The sequence below is a fragment of the Lepisosteus oculatus genome, chromosome 4 (assembly GCF_040954835.1).
Source record: "Lepisosteus oculatus isolate fLepOcu1 chromosome 4, fLepOcu1.hap2, whole genome shotgun sequence".
NCBI classification, from domain to species: domain Eukaryota; kingdom Metazoa; phylum Chordata; class Actinopteri; order Semionotiformes; family Lepisosteidae; genus Lepisosteus; species Lepisosteus oculatus.
Genome location: NC_090699.1, coordinates 25,025,814 through 25,048,292, shown reverse-complemented (window position 1 = coordinate 25,048,292; position 22,479 = coordinate 25,025,814). Strand labels below are relative to the sequence as shown.

At 36.3% G+C, this 22,479-nt stretch overlaps 1 protein-coding gene across 2 annotated transcripts in view; it reads left to right on the top strand.

The window, feature by feature from the left end:
- The first annotated feature begins 7 nt into the window (after positions 1-7).
- Positions 8-22,479, top strand: part of jakmip3 (Janus kinase and microtubule interacting protein 3) — a 59,377-nt gene continuing 36,905 nt past the window's right edge. The window contains exons 1-3 of one of the 2 annotated variants that reach the window (XM_015346507.2): positions 8-189; positions 3,321-3,565; positions 16,512-16,753. In XM_015346507.2, coding sequence (XP_015201993.2) covers positions 16,619-16,753 — 135 coding nt within the window. In that variant the 5' untranslated portion in view covers positions 8-189; positions 3,321-3,565; positions 16,512-16,618. The other variant, XM_069188982.1, reaches the window with a different exon arrangement.

The window sequence follows — 22,479 nt, the reverse complement described above, 5'->3', positions numbered from 1 at the left end:
TCCCAGTCCTGCAAAGATTTATACACAGGGCGAGCCTTGTGGTCATTTGAGTTATGTTACTATTATCGTGCTTTAAAAGCGAAAGAATGCTAACAACGAAAGGCAACTTCCTTGTATCCTTGATTGGCAGTGTAAGAAGATGAAGAAACGTTCCTGAGCCGAGACACAACTGTTGTGAAGAGTTTAACTGTAAGCGACGTAAAGCAATCATAACACTGAAAAGCTTTGTAATTGTATTTTCAGTTGCTTGTGGATTACAAAACATATGTATATATACTACCACTATAAAGAAGGCTTTAGCCCGGCCAGATTCATACAGCGTACTTGTCAGGCATAACATAGGAAATACTGTATATTCGATAGTGCGCCCTCAGGTGGTGAAATCTAGGAATGCCGCGATTGCTCTACAGTATATGAGAAGAGGCCATTAATATTTTGGATACAGTTCCTGTTCATTTAAGGAACGTGCAAACGCCTCTCGTTCCAGGATTAAAGATATATACCCTTCTCTTCTCTTTTAAAACAACATGCAATTTCATTATTAAAATCGAGTTATTCTAATCAGTTTTATTACACTGTATAAAGATCTCAGTCACAATAGCTGTAGAAATTCTTCTGTTTCAATAAATTTAAACCCCCTAGCAAAACTACCACCACTAATATGATAATGTATTAGGTGGTTCCCAATAATTTTAACTGTAACGTGTTGCCTCGCCTGTTATATTGCAGTTGAGTCTGATGGGTCTATCTTGAACAGAGCCTGATTTTAGGTTTCTCTGTTGTTTGCTGAAGCAATGTCTCATTCTATCAGCAACTTCTCTTGGTGATGGGCCCCCTTCAATGATGCTATCATCAGTCAGTTTTCATTATTCAAGAAAGCCATTACTGTATGTTGTCCTTCTTTCTCCTCTTTTTCAGGGGTTATATCTACATTACACAATAACTTCATTGGTAATTTGTATGCAGCTACACAGTGTATACACGTCTATTCTGAGAATCACATTACTGAACTAAAGTTTGTGCTCTCATAGGCCTTTTGATATTAAATGTGAATTGTTGTGTGTTTTCATTATGAATTAGTTATGTTTATGTGCTCATAATTGAATTAGTTACATATAATATTAAGATAACATATTTAATCAATTAGAAAACAAGACATTTTCCCAAATGTTCTATCAACTGTAATTGAATGCATAAGAATATTATAAGAGGGCTATAGAAAATCTGATTTTGCATATATCTAACAATGTCAGATTACTCAAGTCTTATGTTTTCTAAACATTTGAACTGTGAGTTTAATATAGTCATAATGTATGTCTGCAAAGGAACAAGTAATAGGTTTATTCCATGCTGAAAAGAGAAGAAAGGAATCACAACATTTCGGCCGTGGAGCCTTCTTCAGGTGTGAAGTTGAAGAGTTAAAGAACACACAACTGAAGAAGGCTCCACAGCTGAAATGTTGTGTTTTCTTTCTTCTCTTTTCAGTATGGAATAAACCTATTACTTCTTCCTTTGCAGCCTGCGCATTCTGACGCAGCTCCCCACCTGAGCTACATAATGTGTCTGTCTGCAAACATTTTCTAATACCATCTTATTTATGAAGCAGCCTTCTGTGGTGCTTGTAAACTCTTCAACTATCTCAGCAATAATATTAAGCAGAACTAGGAGTGGAAGTTCTCCCTGTGTTCACTAGGGTTTCCTCCCACAATCCATAGACATACAGTACTAGTAGGTTAATTGGCTTCTGGCAAAAGGCCCTGGTGTGTGTGTGTGTCCGCGTGTGCCCTGCTTTGGACTGGCATCCAGTCTAGGGTGTATCCTGCCTTGCACTTGTTGATTGCTGGGATAGGCTCCAGCTCCTCCATTACCCTGTACTGAATAAAGCAGTTAGAAAATGGATGGATAGACAGTCTTCCCTCTTCATGTACAGTACCTCAGTTTGAGTTGATGCAAAGAGTAAAAAAAATCAAAATCCACAGAGTAACTAATTTAGTATGTCAGAAAAGTTGAGAAAATGATGAATGGGTATTTACAGGAAATTAAAGACTGGGCAGAAACCTGGCAGATGAGATTTACACATAGTATTTACACATGTAAAAAGTATTCTTACACGTAGTATTACATGCAGGAAGCAAAATCATAAACTTTAAAAACAAAATGAGAAATGATAAGCTTGAAGAGTCTACTTATGATAGACTTAGGTGCTTATGCTGACACACTATTTACATTTTCTAGACAATGTGGGAAACAATAAGAAAGGCAAATAAAATGTTGGGATATATACTGTACCTGAAAGCCCCAGATTTGAAATAAGTGATTTTACATTGGAAATTGTGCAAAGCTCTAGTTAGACATTATTTACAATATTGTTTATCATTTTCATGACCACATTATAAAAAAGATGTTGCTTGTATGGAATCTGCTCAGAGAACAGCAACTATATACTGTACATTCTGGAGCTTCAGAGAACATCCTGCACTGATAGCTTTAAAAAACTGAGTATTTTAGTCTTCAACATAGAAAACTATAAAGGAACATAATCCAAGTATTTAACATCCTTTAAGGCACTGACAAATTCAATTGAGTGAACGTCTTCAGAATCAACAGTCAAACATGACTCAGAGGACACTATGTGGAAATACCTTTAAAACCAAGAATAGGAGGTACATCTTCACACCAAGAGTTGTGAGAGTATGGAACAAGAGCTACCCAGCAATAGAGAAGCCAAAAGCCTAACTACTATCTCACTCTCAAAAGCATCACTTTTCAAACACAAGTTTAAATATGAAGGGGGTAATAAGTATTTTATTGTTCCTTTGAGTGCCATGAGTGTTAAATGTTATACTGTATGTGAATACTTGAGAAAATGTATATATTTTAACCAATAATTATTAAATTCTGCAGCAGAAAGCGGTAATTTAATTCTTATCAGAAAAAAACCCACGACAAAATGCCCACAAAAAAGTGTGAACCTTTTTTGCAAGTTAAAAAAAGAAAAAGGAATTGCAAAGGTTCAGTTTTTGTAAAATACTGTAAATAATCACCCATATACTATAGATGGTCAATGTGATGTGCTTTTAAGTTTTACATTTATTTTGGCAAATGATTATAGCTGAACACTCAGCAGTCACAGAGGTTTTTTTGACAGCCTCTAATACCGCCACAGAGCAAGAACTGCAAGCAAGGCCTCTTCATGCGTGGTAAAACATTCTGCAAATCCACTTGAATGCAGACGATAAGCCTCACTTTCCTTGTGCATTACATCCACTGTATTTCCCTAATCACGGTTATCTGTGCTAAGAGAATTTTTTCTTGTGCAGGGTGGATCGCCGGCTTGCCGAATGTGCTCCTTGATGACGTGTCTGCACTCGGCAGCTACTGTAGCTGCAGTGACACTGCAATGGCTGAGGGGCGGCTGGTGGAAGCTAGCAATGAGCTCATTCTCCCAGGAGGGAGCCAAGCTCACAGCGCATCACTGGGAAACTGCAGCTTCTGCGTGAAATACGTCCTTAGTCTGCCTCTGCTCCTGTCGGCCTGATTCTTTACTTTTGGGGGTGTGTACATGGTAAGAAGATAATCCTGTCTGGTTGATTTTAAATGCTTCCCAGGGCTTTTTTTTTTTCATTTTTTGATGCATCATTATCCACTGCTTCCATTATTCAAGGAATTTGGATGCAGCATTAGATTTCATGCTGCAGTGATGATTTTTTATATTTGCCATATGATGAATGTTGTTAATGTATGTGGAAGGTACTGCCTGCAGTTTTATTTTAGTATGTCCATCACTGCACACAGCAAATGGCACTTCCTCAAATACTAGAACAGCTCCCCAGGTAAACCAGCCAGAGAGCGTACAACATAACGGGATCATGGCTTTAAGGTTGGTCTCAGTATTTGTATTTGTATTTTTAATGCTTCTGTCTTAAATTTACAAAGGTTATTATTTCTGCATGCTTAAGGTTGTTTTTAAAATTAATGCTCTCTTGATTTTATGTGCAGGCTTTTTCAGACTGCAGAGCACCTAATACCTGTTTCCAGTACAGGCCTTACCATTTATTTAACCTGTCAAAACAAACTGCAGTATTTTTTAAAATAATTTTACAAGTATTACTTTTCATGACTAGTTATGTTTGTAAATATTTGGATTGTCTGATAAAGTGTAATCTTTTTTTAGAAGGCAGGGTTTTTACTTTTTAACAATTTTTATGTATCTATAATATGTTTATATATACAAAACAAGAAGTATGCATCATTATTTTGATTATCATTAAAAATATATTTGATCATAATTAAATGCTATATACTGTATAGTAGCTGAAAGAAAGTATATTTATGGGTTTCTTTCTTGCTGCAAGTAGTTTGTCAATTCTTTAACCTGTTACACTCAAAAGGATGCATGCATATGACAACTGTGCACACAGTTGTCACCTTAATTCTTCATTTATTACCAATAACCTAATTTCCTAGTATGTATTTCCTGGTTATGGAGGTACTTTCCACAGCACAGGCCATGATTGATGTTCAGACTGCTGCCTTGTAAAAGAAGGCCTATGACAGTACATTTTTACTCAGTCTGGTTTTGAAAAGCTGATCTTTGGTCTCAGAAATTGAACTGTTGTTCTTAACATTTAAGAAATAGTAAATAGTGTTCTTTTGTATCATATCACTGATTAGGTATTGTCTGTTTACCATAACAAAGATATTTATAATTCTACAGTGTTTTCAATATGCAAATACAAGAAAATTCATGCTCACATTTTGTTTAGGATGTTCCATCAATTAACTAACAAGAAAATCTTAAAAATTCTACATGTAGTGTTTTTATCTAAGTCATTTTCTTTTCTTTATTCTATAGGTAGAAGTTTCAGTTGCTTTAAATATTTTCTTACATTTTGATACAGGAGGTCTGTTAGGTCTCTCATTGTGAAATTGTAACATAACAATTATTTTTGCTCAGCTTGAAACATTATGCCAGAGACCATCGGGGCTATTACAGTTTGACCATTAATGAGCTAGGTTACTATATTACTATAGGAACAAGTAATAGGTTTATTCCATGCTGAATAAACCTACGAATTGTTCCTTTGCAGCCTAGGCATGCTGACGCAACTACCCACCTGAACTACAACTATATTACTTTGTACCTATATAAGTTACCATAGGTTAATATATTCTGTAGAGTGAATACTGAAACTAAGCTTCCAAAGACTCATACTGTTAGCAGCCCAGTTTTAGGCAAGGCTGTAACAATGACTATTTCTGAATAGTCCAGAGAATAACTGAGAAGACCATCTATCTTGTGGGTCTAAAGGTATCTCAAAAGAATAGCAATTTTTATATCAATCAGATAGAGATTCATTAGTCATTATCAGGCAGTAATTTGGAAGTTTGGAATCATCTAAGGTTTTTCTTTGTTGCGCCAACATTTTTCTATTTTTACACATCACAAGTTGTGAATAAATAGAGAATGAGGACATCGTACAGCACATGTACCTCTTTGAGCCTGAAAGCTGTATCTTTCACCAATGAGACCAATCATCAGTACTGTTGTTGAGATGGAAACCTATGCTGACGAAATCCTGGGCAGTTGCTTTGCCAATCTTGGTCGTTAATTTGGTTGACATTTTTATCCAAAGCAACTTACATTTGTACCAATTTCTAAAGCTGTGCATTTTACTAAAACCCCCTAAATCCCCTAAATTATAACAAGCTTCTTGTTATAAGCCCATAGCCCTAACAACTACTCCTCACTGCTGTCTACTATTTAGAGTCAATTTACAATTTACAATTATTACAATTTACAATTTAGAGCTTGAGAGATCAGGGTTTCAGCCAGTTAATATTGTAGTCCAGGCTGTGCCCATCAGTGTTTGGCTATGGGGCTTAATCTGCATCGTGTGCTACTACATACTGTTTGAGTCACATGAATGGACCAAAATAACTTGAATGTCAAATAGACTGAGAGGATTTATCAATATTAAAACTGTAACTCCATTTTAATCTTTTATAGGCTGTGGTGCTAAAATTCCTGATCTGATTTTTTGCCGTCTGCACCATTATGTTGAGTATTCTTATTTAATACTTGCAAGTGCCTTAGCTACCATATATGTTTACTGTATACACCTGTTTGGGTTTGGAATCACCATTTGTTAAACTTGCAAATAGTTTTAAAAAAGCAAATAAAAGTTGTTATGAACAGCACTGATTGCAGTGATGGCTACAGTAGGTGTTTTGATTTTGTTAACCGAAATGCCACATGTAAAGCCTCAAGTAAAGAAAGATAACAGTTTATATGCGAACATAATATTTTTAGAGAATCTCAATTTAATTTTACATTATGATATATTATGTACTGTATCTTGTTGTATTTTTACAGTTTTAATTGGAATTTAATTAATTGTTTTGGTTTAAAATATTATAGACTTGTGTACATTACAGTATATGAAAGTATTTATACTGTCAGAAATTGTATATCTTTTTTGAGTGAAATGCAGAGTAATTTGCATTTGTCACTAAAACATAAATTGTTTGCACTGGATTATTGACCTTTTCTGTAACAATGCAAAGAGCAGATGAAATTGGATTGTGGTTACCCATGTGATACAGTGATAATGTGAAATAGTTGAAGTTTTTTTAGCAAGCAATTTTGCAGTATTTTGCCATTACAGTATTTTTTAGCAAGTAATTCAGTAAGAACCGAGGATGTTGAGGATACAGAGGATATTCAAAATGTAATCCTGCACTTTTCTGTGGGAATTCATGAAAGATTTGAGCCTTTTATTATGAACTGTGGCCACTTTCATATCTGAAGTTTTAGTCTGATCCAGTGTTTGCAACAGCTATTCAGAGAGATTCTTAGATGTTAATTTAAATTTCGCTTGCTGAAATACAGGAATGTGCTTCTGCAGATACAGCAGTGCAGTGGTTACCATTGCAGACCCATGGTGCTGCGTCCTGGGTTCATTTCTGGACCCGAGGTGCATGGACCTGCATCTGCATGGAGTTTGTTTATTCTCCCCATGTTTGTGTGGGTTTCTCAACATACTCTGGTTTCCTCCCACAGTACAAAGACGCACTGCTAAGTTAATTGGCTTCTGGGAAAAATGGCCCTGCTATGAGTGTGAGTGTGTGCATGTTTGTGTCTGCGTTCCCTGCAATGGACTGGCGTCCTGTCCAGGGTGTATCCTGGCTTCTGCGTGCCAGGATAGGCTTCGGCTTCCCCGCATCCCTGTGTTGAATAAAGTAATTATAAAATAAATGGATGGGTGGGTTCTGCAAATAACAGCTGTGTATGTAAATGTGGTGAACAATGCGATGTCCGAGCAATTATACTTCTAATTGCCTAGAAACCCCAAAACCCCATAAATCAAGTGCACTTTGAATAAGTTTATTCATCAGGCACACACAAAGCTTTGACTGTTTCCCTTATGTTATGTCCTGGCACGGCAGTGATAAACTACTTGGTCATTCCTGTTAGCAAATAACCATTTACTGTTGTATAAATAATACCTTATTGCAAACTGTATATAACCTTAAAGTATGTTCTACATGCAGACATTGTAACAGGTTAATGGACTGTTCTTATACTACATTAATTGTATGTATTTTGCCACAGGAAGTAAAAAACATCTGCAGACTTCTTAAACATTGCTATAGGAGATATTACAGTACAACAATACACTATATTGTACAAACAGAATGAAAATTTAATTTAGTTCTTTATACCAAGATTAGAAAATATTCTGTGTCTTTGTCTATTTTCCCTTTGGCCTTTAGAGTATTATATAATTATTAATAAACTGACATATAAAATGACAATTTGCTTACCGTTCATTGTCATTGTTTAGTGATTTTACTTTATAGTTTACAAAATAAACATCAGATAAACATCACTACAAATCAAATAATCAAAGTTAGATTTCTAATCTAACACCATTCCCAATTTGCACATGATCTAGTTAATGAAATCCATAACAAATATTAATTTGTTAAATTTGTTGTTGTGTTTTATGTTCTGCAGTAAAAAATCATATGTGAAGTTTGTTGCAAGTTACTAGGGTGATGTAGAAATAAACAGAAGTGTTGACTTAATTAAAGTAATGCTGAGTCACAACCCAACACAGATTGACCGTTTCAGTTGTTGGTGCTTGACAAAAGTTTGTTAGTCCGAATGTGGCTCAATGTTTTTTTCAGGTTTATGCTATTATAGGTATGAGTGACTTACCTTTCGTCACATCTGCTTCCATTGCAGAGATCTTGATATTTCTGACTTATAAACTTAATTGACAGCTTTCCTCTGTCACTGCAATTCTGTTCCACAATATCACTTTAAAGCTAAAAAACTGAGTATGCTTTTAAAGTATCGTTTATTATTCTAGCTCTAGCCCATGCCAGACTGTACTAGACCAATTCAAAACAAGGAATTTAATTCCCTCTATGTACTGTAAAAGTGTGCATGATTAATACAATTGTAATAAGAAAACAATTGTTTATTGAGAAAGATATTTCAAATTAATTTGGTTGTTTTACAGCCCACTCCAGGAGGTTTCATAATTTTTCAGTAATTTTCAGCTTAAGATAATGTTGTTATTTTTTGCTTCACTTTTGCTACAGTTATGTTATAACACAAGTAAAACTCTAATCTCAAATAAAAATGGCTGAAGTATATTCAGGAATGTATATGAGAGGAAAAGAACAAACTGGAATTCATTAGCAGCTGGTGGTGGCTACTTCAGTGTTCTCCATGTGCTAGTTTGTTTTTGTGGACATTGCATTATACTGTCCCCTTCATCTTTCTTCCCACAGTTTGGCTCCTGTCACCATTGTTACCCACAATTCATAGTTGTTAGGCTACAGTGTTGGAACACAATGTAATGCCACAAACTACTGTATCGAATGCAAATATCAGTGTTAATTCAGACTTTTATAATAATTATGAAGAATGCAAGTGTAAAACTAGCAGGGGTTATTGAGGGAGATTTTAATTTTCTTCACACAGATCGGGAACAACCACCCAGCAAGTGTAACGGTAGATAGTATGACTAACAATCTCCTCCTTGCTTGGTTTGTCAGAAATTCTGATAGAGAAAATGCCTGTGGCGATCTAATCTTGATCAAACAAAAACTCAAGAGAAAAAAGATGTGAAAGAATCAATAAGTGCTTTGACATAATTACAGTACTTTTTAACATGCTTTAAGAGATCAACTTTATTATTAATATTAACATTGCAAAAACTGTGCAGGGTAGGGAATAATTTAAAGGTTTGTCATTTCATATCATTTTGCCATTAGCAAAACTCTTTCAACAAAGTTTAATTCTCAAATAGAAGGAGATAATGAGTGAATGCCCAAATTGAGGTTATGTAGCAGATTATCACAAGACCATATTAGCATGTGTTACTGCTTTTCATACTTTACAGTGCCCTCAGAAACTATTTGAACAGTGAGCTTTAAAATGATATTTTCACCAATAACAATGTTTATTCTTGAAAAGCATGACTTATAACTACAAATTGGTCAGAGCCTGATGTTGAAGGCAGACAGACAGGGAAGCAAGTTGACAGGGAAAGGCTGACAGTGCTGTGAGACCGACAGTGAAACCTGGTGTGGAGAGGGTGACAGTGAAACCTGGTGTGGAGAGGGTGACAGTGAAGCCTGGTGCAGAGAGGGTGACAGTGAAGCCTGGTGCAGTGAGACTGACAGTGAAGCCTGGTGTGGAGAGGGTGACAGTGAAGCCTGGTGCAGTGAGACTGACAGTGAAGCCTGGTGTGGAGAGGGTGACAGTGAAGCCTGGTGCAGTGAGACTGACAGTGAAGCCTGGTGTGGAGAGGGTGACAGTGAAGCCTGGTGTGGAGAGGGTGACAGTGAACCCTGGTGCAGTGAGACTGACAGTGAAGCCTGGTGCAGTGAGACTGACAGTGAAGCCTAGTGTGGAGAGGGTGACAGTGAAGCCTGGTGTGGAGAGGGTGACAGTGAAGCCTGGTGTGGAGAGGGTGACAGTGAGGCCTGGTGTGGAGAGGGTGACAGTGAAGCCTGGTGTGGAGAGGGTGACAGTGAAGCCTGGTGCAGTGAGACTGACAGTGAAGCCTGGTGTGGAGAGGGTGACAGTGAAGCCTGGTGTGGAGAGGGTGACAGTGAACCCTGGTGCAGTGAGACTGACAGTGAAGCCTGGTGTGGAGAGGGTGACAGTGAAGCCTGGTGTGGAGAGGGTGACAGTGAAGCCTGGTGTGGAGAGGGTGACAGTGAACCCTGGTGCAGTGAGACTGACAGTGAAGCCTGGTGCAGTGAGACTGACAGTGAAGCCTAGTGTGGAGAGGGTGACAGTGAAGCCTGGTGTGGAGAGGGTGACAGTGAAGCCTGGTGTGGAGAGGGTGACAGTGAGGCCTGGTGTGGAGAGGGTGACAGTGAAGCCTGGTGTGGAGAGGGTGACAGTGAAGCCTGGTGTGGAGAGGGTGACAGTGAACCCTGGTGCAGTGAGACTGACAGTGAAGCCTGGTGTGGAGAGGGTGACAGTGAACCCTGGTGCAGTGAGACTGACAGTGAAGCCTGGTGTGGAGAGGGTGACAGTGAAGCCTGGTGTGGAGAGGGTGACAGTGAAGCCTGGTGTGGAGAGGGTGACAGTGAAGCCTGGTGTGGAGAGGGTGACAGTGAGGCCTGGTGTGGAGAGGGTGACAGTGAAGCCTGGTGTGGAGAGGGTGACAGTGAAGCCTGGTGCAGTGAGACTGACAGTGAAGCCTGGTGCAGTGAGACTGACAGTGAAGCCTAGTGTGGAGAGGGTGACAGTGAAGCCTGGTGTGGAGAGGGTGACAGTGAAGCCTGGTGCGGTTAAAAGACACCACTCTACTGATCCAGTGGGGTTTTGGAACTTAAATGCGGTGTCAACTACAGGCAGCAAGCCGCTCCCAGTCTCCCAGTGACTCAAGTGTATTATTCTTCCTAGGGTCAATTGAGTTTATCCTCAATAATATTTTGAGCTTTTGTTTTGAAGGAACAAAAATATTTAAACAATTGGCTAACAGGTGTCTCTTGTTGTTCATAAAAGAACTCTGAATAAAGAAATAGACATGGCAAATGTGACACACAGATGAAGACAACACACTAGGAAGAAAGGTTTGAGTTTATTGTTTTGAACTTGATTGCTAGTCATTGTGAAGAATATTCATGAATTCAAATTTATGAGCATGGGAAATTAAAATTGTAAAGTACCATGGCTTTTACAATTTAAAATTTGTTTTAAAATAAAACAGACATGTTGATAATTAATGCACATTCAAAGCACTTAAAGAGTATAATCTAACAATCTCAAACATAAACTATGCCATAACAGAATTTTCAGAATACTAATTCAGAATGTATTATGTCATTTTATGCTAAAAACATTTCCATTGTGCCACAATTCTTATCTCCAAACCAAATACTTTTAGTGTTTCCTCCTGAGTCACAAAAGATTTGCTACATGTAGTACATGCATAGGTAGATGTACTAATGTATTCTGAAGCATCACACACACTTTTAGCACTTGGGGCTGGATCTCAGTTTGTTGCCAACTCAACAAATCTCTTAATGAATCTAAGAAATTCCCCAGCATCTGCATAAACCTAACAATGGGACATAAAAGTAAAAAGGGTACAAAATAAGAGATTTTCTCTTTTACAATAATATGGGGACATCGGGTAAAAAAATAAACATTCCTTTTCTTAAAAAACAGGTAAATAATAGTTGTATTTATCAGTGACATGCCTTAGGAAAGCTGATAATAGTGCACTTTATGATACTCAGTCACTTCTTTATGGTATGAGAAACTAAATTATTTTTCCATCAGTTTCTGTATTAAAGTATTTAACATAAAGTTTGTTTATACAATCTTTCTTGTGTACTTTTGTATTGTTAAATTAAATAATATTCTTACATAATAAACAAATATTACTGTGAATTAAGTCAAATCTATTATGTATTATATTATTCTAAAAAAGCATTAATGGATGGATCTATGGACCTTTAAGTCTTAACCAAATGTTACTTAGGCTAGACTGTACCTATCTTGTTTGTCTTGCTTTACTGTGTCAAATGTAGCTTATTTATGGATTTATGTTACATGAAAGTGTGAAATGTAAAAGTGTGCATCTACACCTAACAATAGAACATAAATGTAATAAAGAAAGAGATTAGATATTTGCTTTTAAGAATAACAATTAGTAGAATCAATACTAACATACCATGTGCAGTATACAGTACAAATTATTTTGAAAGTGCTGCTGGATTCAAATGGATTTTAAGGTTACATTCAATGACACTCACTTAGTGGATGTACAACTAATTTGCATCTCAAACACGCTTATGACTTTACTTGTTCAGTTTCACCATTACAATGAATTCTGCTTACTTTAACCCTCACCCTCACAAGGGTTGATACAACCTAGTTTGTGCTTTTTAAACCCTCCCTGTAAAAATTATACTTAATTTAGATGAGTTGTTTTCCTGCAGCCAGTCAGATAAGAGAGTAACACAGTGCTGGCAGCATTTTAAGAAGAACATTTTGAAGATGGATTATAATAAGGATTTACACATTTGTCCACTAAGCAAAATCCGGTGGGTGCAACTGTTGTAGACTACTTGTGAAAAAGGAGGGAGTGGATTTGACAAGCTGTTATAAAGGGATTAGGAAGCAAAAGAAGTGTATCTTAAATACCTTGCAAAAAGTGATTAACTACAGTTTACCATAAAATCAAGGACAAGAAGGCTGAAAGCATGTTACCACTAGGATAGCTTTACTAAAATCATGTTGGTTGTGTCTGAGATATTATTGGTTATTACTCAGCCCATAAGGCCATTGCAAACAGTCCTGGAAGACAGCAGAGAAAACAGATCGGGAAGACCAACTGGAAAGTCTCTTTCTCAGTGAGATTTGTATGAATTATATATTACAGTATAGCAGAATACAATAATCTAGAAAGCAGAATACAATGATCTGTTCTAGTGCACCTAGATCCAAAGTTCTCAATGTTTCTTTTATTATATCTCTATTAAAAAATAGCAGTCTTCAGCTATAGTTAAAATTGTAGCGAGTACACTTTGTGTTTTGGAAAAGAAACAATGCTCTTAAATGAACTCTTAAATGAGTATCTACTCAAATAGAAACTGGCATAGAATCGGCATATCAAGCTGCAATAGCTTGAGCAGTCATAGGAGTCCTGGCTGTATGGCTGGACAAAGGGTAGCAAACAGGAAATGTCCTTCTGGAAAATGTGATATTTCTACAGAAACAAAATCTAGGCATATTATTTTTTCGATGCTGATCTAACTTAATCTTATTTTTCAATGTAAAAAGTTAATGGGAAGAATGAGGGGCCTCACTCACTATTATGTGTTATGTTCACCTATCAAAATTAGTGATTTGCTCTTACTGACAAATTCTAAAACAGCACTTTAGAGAGGACAGAGCTATCTTTTTTTAAATCAGAATTGCTTTTACATACAGTACATGGTCTCTCTCAAATCTGAATATCTGTTGGTAGGAATCTTCCACTATCAAAACTTTAATCTTGAAGAATGACCCTAAAGAGCACTATATTTGCAGGGGAGATTACATTTTCTGTTATCGCAGGTCATCACTTACTTAACCTTTGGATTTTGTCAAGCCCTATTTACTGTAACAAACTGACTGACATCTGTGAAAAGCTTTCATCCCTTAGGAACTAAATTTCACAGCTTCTTCACTACGGTCTTCCCAATCGGTAAAAACTCCATAGGTTTCCCAAGGGAAGTAGAAACCAGCTCCTCAGCTTATTATAAAGAGATAAGCTTTCAAAGGTCCAACTAACAATAAGTAATATTCCAAATGCTCTAATTTTCTTTTTCATTATGGTTTTTAAACCTAGGTTAGATTACTTAAATTCATTTGCAAAATGCAGTTGTTGTTGCATGATGAAGAATTGTGTGTAGTACTACAGTATCTGATCACTCAGCACATTTGATAGTCTGTGGAAGGAGGCTGTATCCAGACATACTAATTAATGTGCCAGTCACGTTCCCTTCTCTTTTTCTTTCATGTCAAAGGTCAAGGTTTGAAAGAGAAAAGTCACATGTCTTATGGGGACAAAATAATGTTTAGTCTTAGCTTGAAGAAAGGCAAAATACTACAAAATCATTACAATCTGTCTGAATCTTAATGAAGTGTTAGGCCTGCTACACCAAAATATTGTTAACATACAGAGTGCATTAATTAATAGTACATTTTTGTCTTAAATGTATATTTAACATTTATATCATGCCAATAGGTTAAATATAATTGGGAACACAGCTGACAGCTGATTGCTCTATAGTGAATAATGTAGTAAATCAGACAAACGCCTGGTTTGGGTGGGGCTGTACTGAAAGCTGCTAGCACAACTCTCTATGATGTATGTGCTGCTACGCAGTAAAAAGCTGACTGGATAAAAAATACAGATGAGAATTTTACTAATGCACTGATGTTTTCAGATTGTGAAAGTGTGACCTGAGTGTGAAGCGGTGGCTTTGAATGATAACAAAGTGCAGACCACTTGTGAAGAACTAGCTTACATAATATGGAACTAAGAGGCATACTTTAAATAAAGGCTCTTCTATGTTGTTAAAGGTTAGATGTTTATTAACAATAATTTATTTTATCATTATACATTTTGTCTCATCCAAATATTAAATAAGAACTAAGAATTGAAGTAAAAGGATTGACAATTTGTTATCCTAAAAAATATATAGTATTTTAAAGGGTTTTTAAGAAAATATATATGCCATTGTTCAGTATATCTGTCAAAATTAAGTGATTCAGACTCCTTTGTCTATCGCTTAATGTCTCAGCACACACAGATGGAGTACCTCTCTTAGTGATAGTGCTCTTTCATTTTTAATGAAGTACATCATTCTAATAAAGGCACTTTGAGTAATTATCAGTGATATTGAACAATGAAAAAAAGATTAAAAATATTAGGAGACTTACTGGTACCATTTAATTTTATTGCATCCAATATATTATATTCTTTAAATGTGTGATAATGAGTAACTCAATACTTTATAACCTCATGCAATGTATACTATTGATAGCTTCATTGTAATCACAACATGCCAAGGTAAGATAAATGAACTAAAGTATTTTTTATCATTGTCATCATTTGCCTGTGATACATTTTATGGTCATTGTGTATTAAAGAAGACTTCATATTCAAATTTTCAGCCAGGTTTCAGTTTATTGAAGGGAGGTGGTTGGGTTTTTCTATCAGGGCAGGTCATAAATGTGGAACAGATAAGTCTTTTTCCTTTTTAAAACACTTAGCAGTGTGATGAGCTGAGGATGTGGTGAAGCAGACTTACTGTGTTAGATACATATCCTACATTACACTGTAACGAACATTATAGAGTGTTTGATGAGTTAGAAGCAATTTCATTTGTGAGTCAGAACCAATAGAACTCTACAGGCATGTATACATTGTACAGTATACAGTATGTTCCCACACATTTTTCAGAAAAAACAATGACTACTAAAAGCTGTTTTATGTGTGTCTCATTAAAAAATAAAGAAATAAAATAAAAATATTATTTGTACTTTAAATACTGAGTATAAAAATAAACTTATCACTCTTTATGCATTAATGTGTTTAGAATAACTTTGTATGGAGTACCAGGGTTTCCTGCAGTTGTATCCAAAAACCAGAAAATAATATCCAAAAACCTGGCCAAATAAATGTGTGAACGCTGACAGAGTGTTCACAAGAATCCATATTTAAATATTCAATATGGGTTTTTCGTGTCTGTGTTTCTAAATAATACACCACAAGATCATTTGCCAGTCAGCAGCTGCGATGGTATGTAATCACATTGCTCTCAAGTTAATTAACCCATGTGTTTTTTGTACTTGAATAAGATAAATTGTCAGTCCAAAATCTCAAACATTAGGGTTTTGGACCCTTGAAAGCAGAGTTTCTTCAGAGCTTAATCATCGAGTCACAAATACAGTCTCCCTTCAATGCTTCCTCTTAATTTTCCAAGTGAAAAAAGACTTAATGCCCCAATTAGCACAAAATAATAAAAGTGCCTCAATAGCAAAAATAACTCAGTTGTCGATGCATAAAGAAAATAGAAAATAGTCAAGTACAAAGTTCTTTCTTGAGCAACATCATAGGTAGCCTACAGTACATCTTTGACAAATCCTGTATAATCAAATTAGTTGTTGTGTCAAATAACATCTTGTTCGGGATAATATTGTTTAGTTACAATAATGAGATAGTAGTCTGGTAGTCTAGTTGTAATAGTTTAGCTTCTTTAATTAGGTGACTGGATGGGATCCTTGGATTGATTCATTCCTAAAAACCCAATGAGCAAGATAAGTGGACTTCTCTTGTCTGTAAGCGTTCTGTTTTTAGGTGTGTGTTACAACACTGACACACCATTTTGGCACTTTTTTCAGAACATTACATATTGTTTTTCATAAATAATAAACATAAATTTTATGGTTCTTATGGTTTAATCTATTTTCTCAGGTGTGAAAGAAAATGTAGCTGAAACAAAGAAGGAAAGTGAAGCCTCAGACCTCAGAAAAGAGGGTTCTCCCTGCTGGGGGTTTCACCCTGTGGAACATCATCTCACAATGTCCAAGAAGGGTGCCGGCAGCCGAGCTAAGGGAGACAGACCTGATGCCTTAGCTGCTTTACAAGCTGCCAATGAAGAGCTCAGGGCCAAACTGACAGACATCCAAATCGAACTCCAGCAAGAAAAGAGTAAGGTGTGCAGCTCTTGCTTTATTTATATACCTTTGAAGTGCATCTGCTAATCGGCTATAACAAGAGTACTAGAAATAATTATTTAGCTAGTTACAAAAGCGCATTACTACGGTGTGGAATTATTATTTCCTTTTATGATATTTTAAAATCTCCAGTTCCTCAAAGCCTCTTTCTAGAAAACTTTGATAAGCCTGAGGTTTAAAAGTGACAGCCTGTACCTGCTGGTGAATGGCTGAGTTGCAATGGAGATAATCCTTTATGTTGGAGGGAAGTTTTTCATTGAGTTGATTCTGGATATGTATCACAACTACAGTAGAAGAGTGGAAACATCATGTTTGAAAGCAGGTAAGGTTCGATTCCCTTTGGAAAAGAGAAAATAGAAACTACTTACTGTATTTGGGTTGTATTAGCCTGTGTCTTATGGAGTCCAGAGGTTTCTGAAGGTCCCTCAGAATAACATGAGAACACAGCATATCAGCAAACCATTTGGCAAACAAAATGATTTATCTACAGACCAATATCTATTGGCTAATAGTCAATATAGTCAATAAATTTCAAAACAGTTTAAAGTCAGCAATAGCCAGCAGCCATATCACCATGCAACTCACAACCGGCAACCCACTGAAGCTAAGCAGGTGTGAGCGTGGTCAGTACCTGGATGGGAAACCTCCTGGGAAAACCGAAGGTTGCTGCTGGAAGAGGTGTTAGTGGAGCCAGCAGGGGGTGCTAATGCCCCAGTGTAGTGATGGGGGCACTATACTGTAAACAGGCGCCAGGGCGTTTCTCGAAAAGAGTAGGGGTGTAACCCTGGAGTCCTGGCCAAATTTCCCATTGGCCCTTACCAATCATGGCCTCCTAATAATCCCCATCTATGAATTGGCTACATTACTTTGCTCTCCTCCCCACTGATAGCTGATGTGTGGTGAGCGTTCTGGCGCACTATGACTGCCTTCGCATCATCCAGGTGGGTGCTGCACATTGGTTGTGGTGGAGGGAAGCCCCATTACCTGTAAAGCACTTTGAGTGTAAACAGAAAAACGCTATATAAGTGTAAGCAATTATTATTATTATTATTATTATTATTATTATATCAGTGGTTGACAGTATTAAACAGTTTACTCTTGTATTTTGCACTGCTACAAGTATTACTCCATCATTTGTTGCTTAAGATTCTCCCAAAGGCGATCATCATCTATAGGACCTACAGAGTTGTTCATCCATTGGACGTTTACACTTACTGACAAACTTGAGAAACCTTCTCACCACTGCCAGTTGCATGTAGGAGTAATAGACACAGCACCTCAAGGTTACAGCATTGTCAATTTCCTGACACATTAGCCTGCCACATCTAAAGAAATCAGCTTTTACTGTTTATTTTACTATGATCAAGAAATCTCAGGGGAATATTGAACAACAATTACTATAAACTGGAAATGAGTGTAAGACTGTATTCTTGGTTGGCACATTTGTAATGTTTTACACTGTTATTACGTTCTGCCCTGATATCCTCACTCACACATGGTGCCTTTCTAATGAGGTCTTCCAGTATCAGTATATTTTGATTATGTTATAATCAAAAATACATTTAGCTAACATTAGAGGGGGGAGTCCATAAGGAATGCAATGTACTTTATGTTATAATAATAATACTAATAATGATAAATTTGGGTTACAGGTTAAAAAATATTTTATTCTTATATGGTTATCTTTATGACAGTAGCCCACAACATGGGCCTCCCGGTGTTACAGTCCATATATTATGATAGTAGTCTGAAAAGTTTTCTGGAATTCAATGACAATTTAAGAGTTTAGGAAAATTTGTATCATATCTGGTTAAATACAGGTTTAAGAAATTCTGAGCTGAGATCTGACTAAAGAACTAGAAGACCTTGAATAAATGATAAATAAAAATGTACCCAATGTGAATCAAAAGATACTTTGGAGATAAACCACAGAAATATCTCGCCAAATAAATGAGTTTGAACATTCACTGTAGAACAGAATTTTTACAATACAGCTTCAAAGCTGTAGTTGTTGTAAGTGTTGGATTGGGAAAATCCTAAAAAGGTTTCATTATATTTTATTAAAATATAAACAGATGTCTGTAAGTTTAAAATATTTTTTAAAATATATTCAGGGCATTTCCTTTCAAATTTAGTGCACCTCTTAAGACACAAATCCAAATGTGCCCAAATCTGCCACAAGTGAGAGGTTGTCTTAAAAGAAACAAGGCAATATGCTATGATATGCTCAGCCTTCGGAAACCACTGTCTTGATTAAAAGCTTTCTTACTTTTTTCTTGGTATATTAATCAAGACATTAAATATAGTTTAGAAAACAGAAAACTAGGCACTAAAACCACTAGAAAATAAAAACAAACATGCATTATTTATTAACATGCCTGGGAAAATAAATTACAAATAAATACAGTGGAACAATGGACAAGTACAGTAGAAATGAGGATCTGGTATAAGTTTAGATTTAAATGATTAGTACCGTAAGGCAAACATAAAATAATGTGAAGTTGGTTATTGTATCAATAGCTTCAATACAAATATGTCATTTTTATAAAATATCTAATAATAAATTAAGATGTCTTATAAAGTGATATGTTTTTAGAGGGAAGATTCTGAAGAAAATAAGTGTTGTGCTCAGTGCTACAGTATGAACTTCTTGAGTGTGGTGTCTATATTCATTTGGTAGGAATCAGAATCAATAGAACCTTTGTAGCATCTTGTATGACTCATTGTCTCTGGTGTCAGTTCACTGCATGTGCTTGGAGACCTTTCTATTGGATGAGAATAAATGCTATACAGTATACTGTACATGACGTACTGGGTAGTTAGGTGCAGTGGTGTTTGGGGGAATTTGTGCAGGTGTTGTGCAGGTATTGTGCAGCTTTGAAACAGTTTTCTGTTCCCAATGCCATAATTTATTTTTTACTTACACTTTCTAGTTGATTGCTTTTTATAAACAAAATATAAAAGGTAATTTTCTGTAATTATGAAAACAGCATAGGCTAGCATTTATAGGATGTTTCATAATAAATTGATCTTCATTTATTGTTTTAAAGTCATACAGTACAAGGTAACACTGCCATTCTGAGCCAGTTCTCCTGTATTATATAGATGTATAAATTGATTTGACATGTTTTAAGGACCGCCAGATAAAATTTAGTTCAATTGGGTTTAAATGTAACTCAAGAATTTATTCATCACCTTGCACAACTTTCCTTTGGTGTTTTGTGTAAGAACAGCAGAAAGAAGGCATTTAAGAAATAGCTCACCTGATTCAGCATTAGCTGCACATGTATGCCATGTAATATACTCACTTCTTTCTGCTTTAGTATATAATAAGTGCTGAAAATAATTTTATATGTGTCATAATGAGTAAACTCATCTAAATTAACATTTGAGACTTGATACCAGTTATTCATTTGTCTCCTCCAAATTATAGTCCATATACTAGCATGTTCTAACAGTCCAAATAATGAATAGACACTATGGTTCTATAAGGGTTATGGTGGCTATAAACCAATTAAATATCAGGACTTGATGCTGTTTTTCCGATACATATTCAAGAAGGATGTTATTCATAAATAGCCCTAGCTTGGGTATTACTGTATATAATAAGAACAGTATCTCTAATTAGATAATTATAGATACTCCTTACTCCTATTATACTGATGGAAAAAAGAAATGCAACACCTTTTCCACACTCTGGCCTTCCCGTCTGCTTGGAACAGGCTGAAGAGTGATTCATCCGTAAAGAGGACCTGATGCCACTGCTGACGAGCCCATCACAGCCTCTGTCTGGCCCAAGCCAGTCGGGTGTAACATCTAGGAGGTGTGAGCAGAGGGCTTCTGATAGGTTGCCTTGCTCTAAGGCCAGCAGCCTAGAGCCTCACTGTCGCGTCACTGATGTGGCCATTGTGTCTGCCAGCAGTTTCAGCAGCAGTACAGGTGGCAGATCGGAAACAATCTCTCAGATGGACCAGTCTGAGGTGTGCACAGAAAGCTGACTAAGTGTGGCCTTTTTCTTGCATTGACCTAAGCTTCGAATTAAGGCCTTTTTAAAGGCATCCTGATCAGGCATTGTTCCACCTGGACCTCGTTGGGTAAAAGTGCACCTAACGAGCTTTAGTGTGATTGGCAAGTTGCAATGCCTCACTACACAAGCTGTATTGCTGTTCAGATTGCTTAAAACAAATTGACAACTTTTTGTGAAAGTACACTAACTACTGTATAGTAACTATAGTATTCTCATTCCAGAAAATGTTGCTTTCCTTTTTCCATCAGTATGTAATGTATGTAAGTTTTTAGAAAAAAATATCTGGAGAAGAATACTTAGAAAGCAATAACATTTTAAGATATCCAAAAAGAATAGAGACAAGAATGATTAATGATCCCAAGGCATTGTCATCAGGAGACAGGCTAAAGGGGAACTGCAGTCCCAATTTTTCTGACCGGTTTCTATATCTCGGTTAAAAAATAAATTAATTGACTGTATTACAAAATTTCACAGATTACGAATTAAGCACCCGATCATGCACTTTGTGACAGTACAGTGTTGTCACCATGTTGTCAAGAGTTTTGCAAGAACTGCGACGTGAAGCAGCCCTTCCTGCTCACTAGTTGCTCTAATGAATAATGTAACACAATGTACAAGCGAATAAGTACAGATTGTGCAGACATTTCAGTGGAGAAATGTTCCAATGTGATCTGCATGCAGAGTTAACAAGTAAGTAGTATTTATCGGCAAAACCATCTTGAATCAAGAGCAATAATTCTATTGGTTTAAAGAGATGTATTCACAAGCCTGCTTGTTTACGATGTAGTAGGGCTGCTTCAAGTCATCTGATGTTTTGCTACCTTGTTCTGGATTGCAGAGAATGACAGCAATATGGCACTACGTATACCTGGAAATTTTGTCTATTTTGTTAGGTTTACATGTTACTGTTTACATTTTACTTTCATTGTGGTTTGAAATGCAATCATTAATGCCAATTCCTTATAACCCCTAAATGTAAAAATAACATTGCAATTCCCTTTAAATAGAACTAAATCTCTTCAGTCTAAAAAAGGAGATTGAGAGGAGTTTTGATTAAAGTATATAGGGTCATAGGTGGATAAATTCACACACTGTAGCGAAACAAAGACCCAGGTTCACAATTGGAAACCAAAAGGGAATTAATTTCTCACAGAGAATGTAATATGTTTCTCTACATAAACTGTTGTGAGTAACTGGAACACATGGTTAATACCCAAACTATTTGCAGAAACAAAAGTTTAGTTTCACTTAGCACCTCAAATACCATAAGACAGGTCGACTTGTCATCTCTCATTTGCATCCTTTCTTATATTGTTCAGTAGTGCACCAGCACAGGCCATATTTCATTAAAGGGACAATACGATAGAGAAGTCAATATCTGCATTGCTGACAAGGACACAATATTGTGTATACCTTCATTCTACACAGGCTTGCATACATGTTATTGTTCTTGATTGACATCTTTGTGTGGTGAAATACATAATGGAGATTTATGCACAAAGTATGGTTTGAGTACTGAGATTTATATATATATATATTTATTCATTATACTGAACATTAACCTGAAAGTCCTAAAATCTAAAAACACACTCTAAAATCATTGCTCATGAAAATAAATTTCCTATCATAGCAAGATGTCATGTTAAGGTTAAGGTTAACAGTAATGTTAAGGTTAACA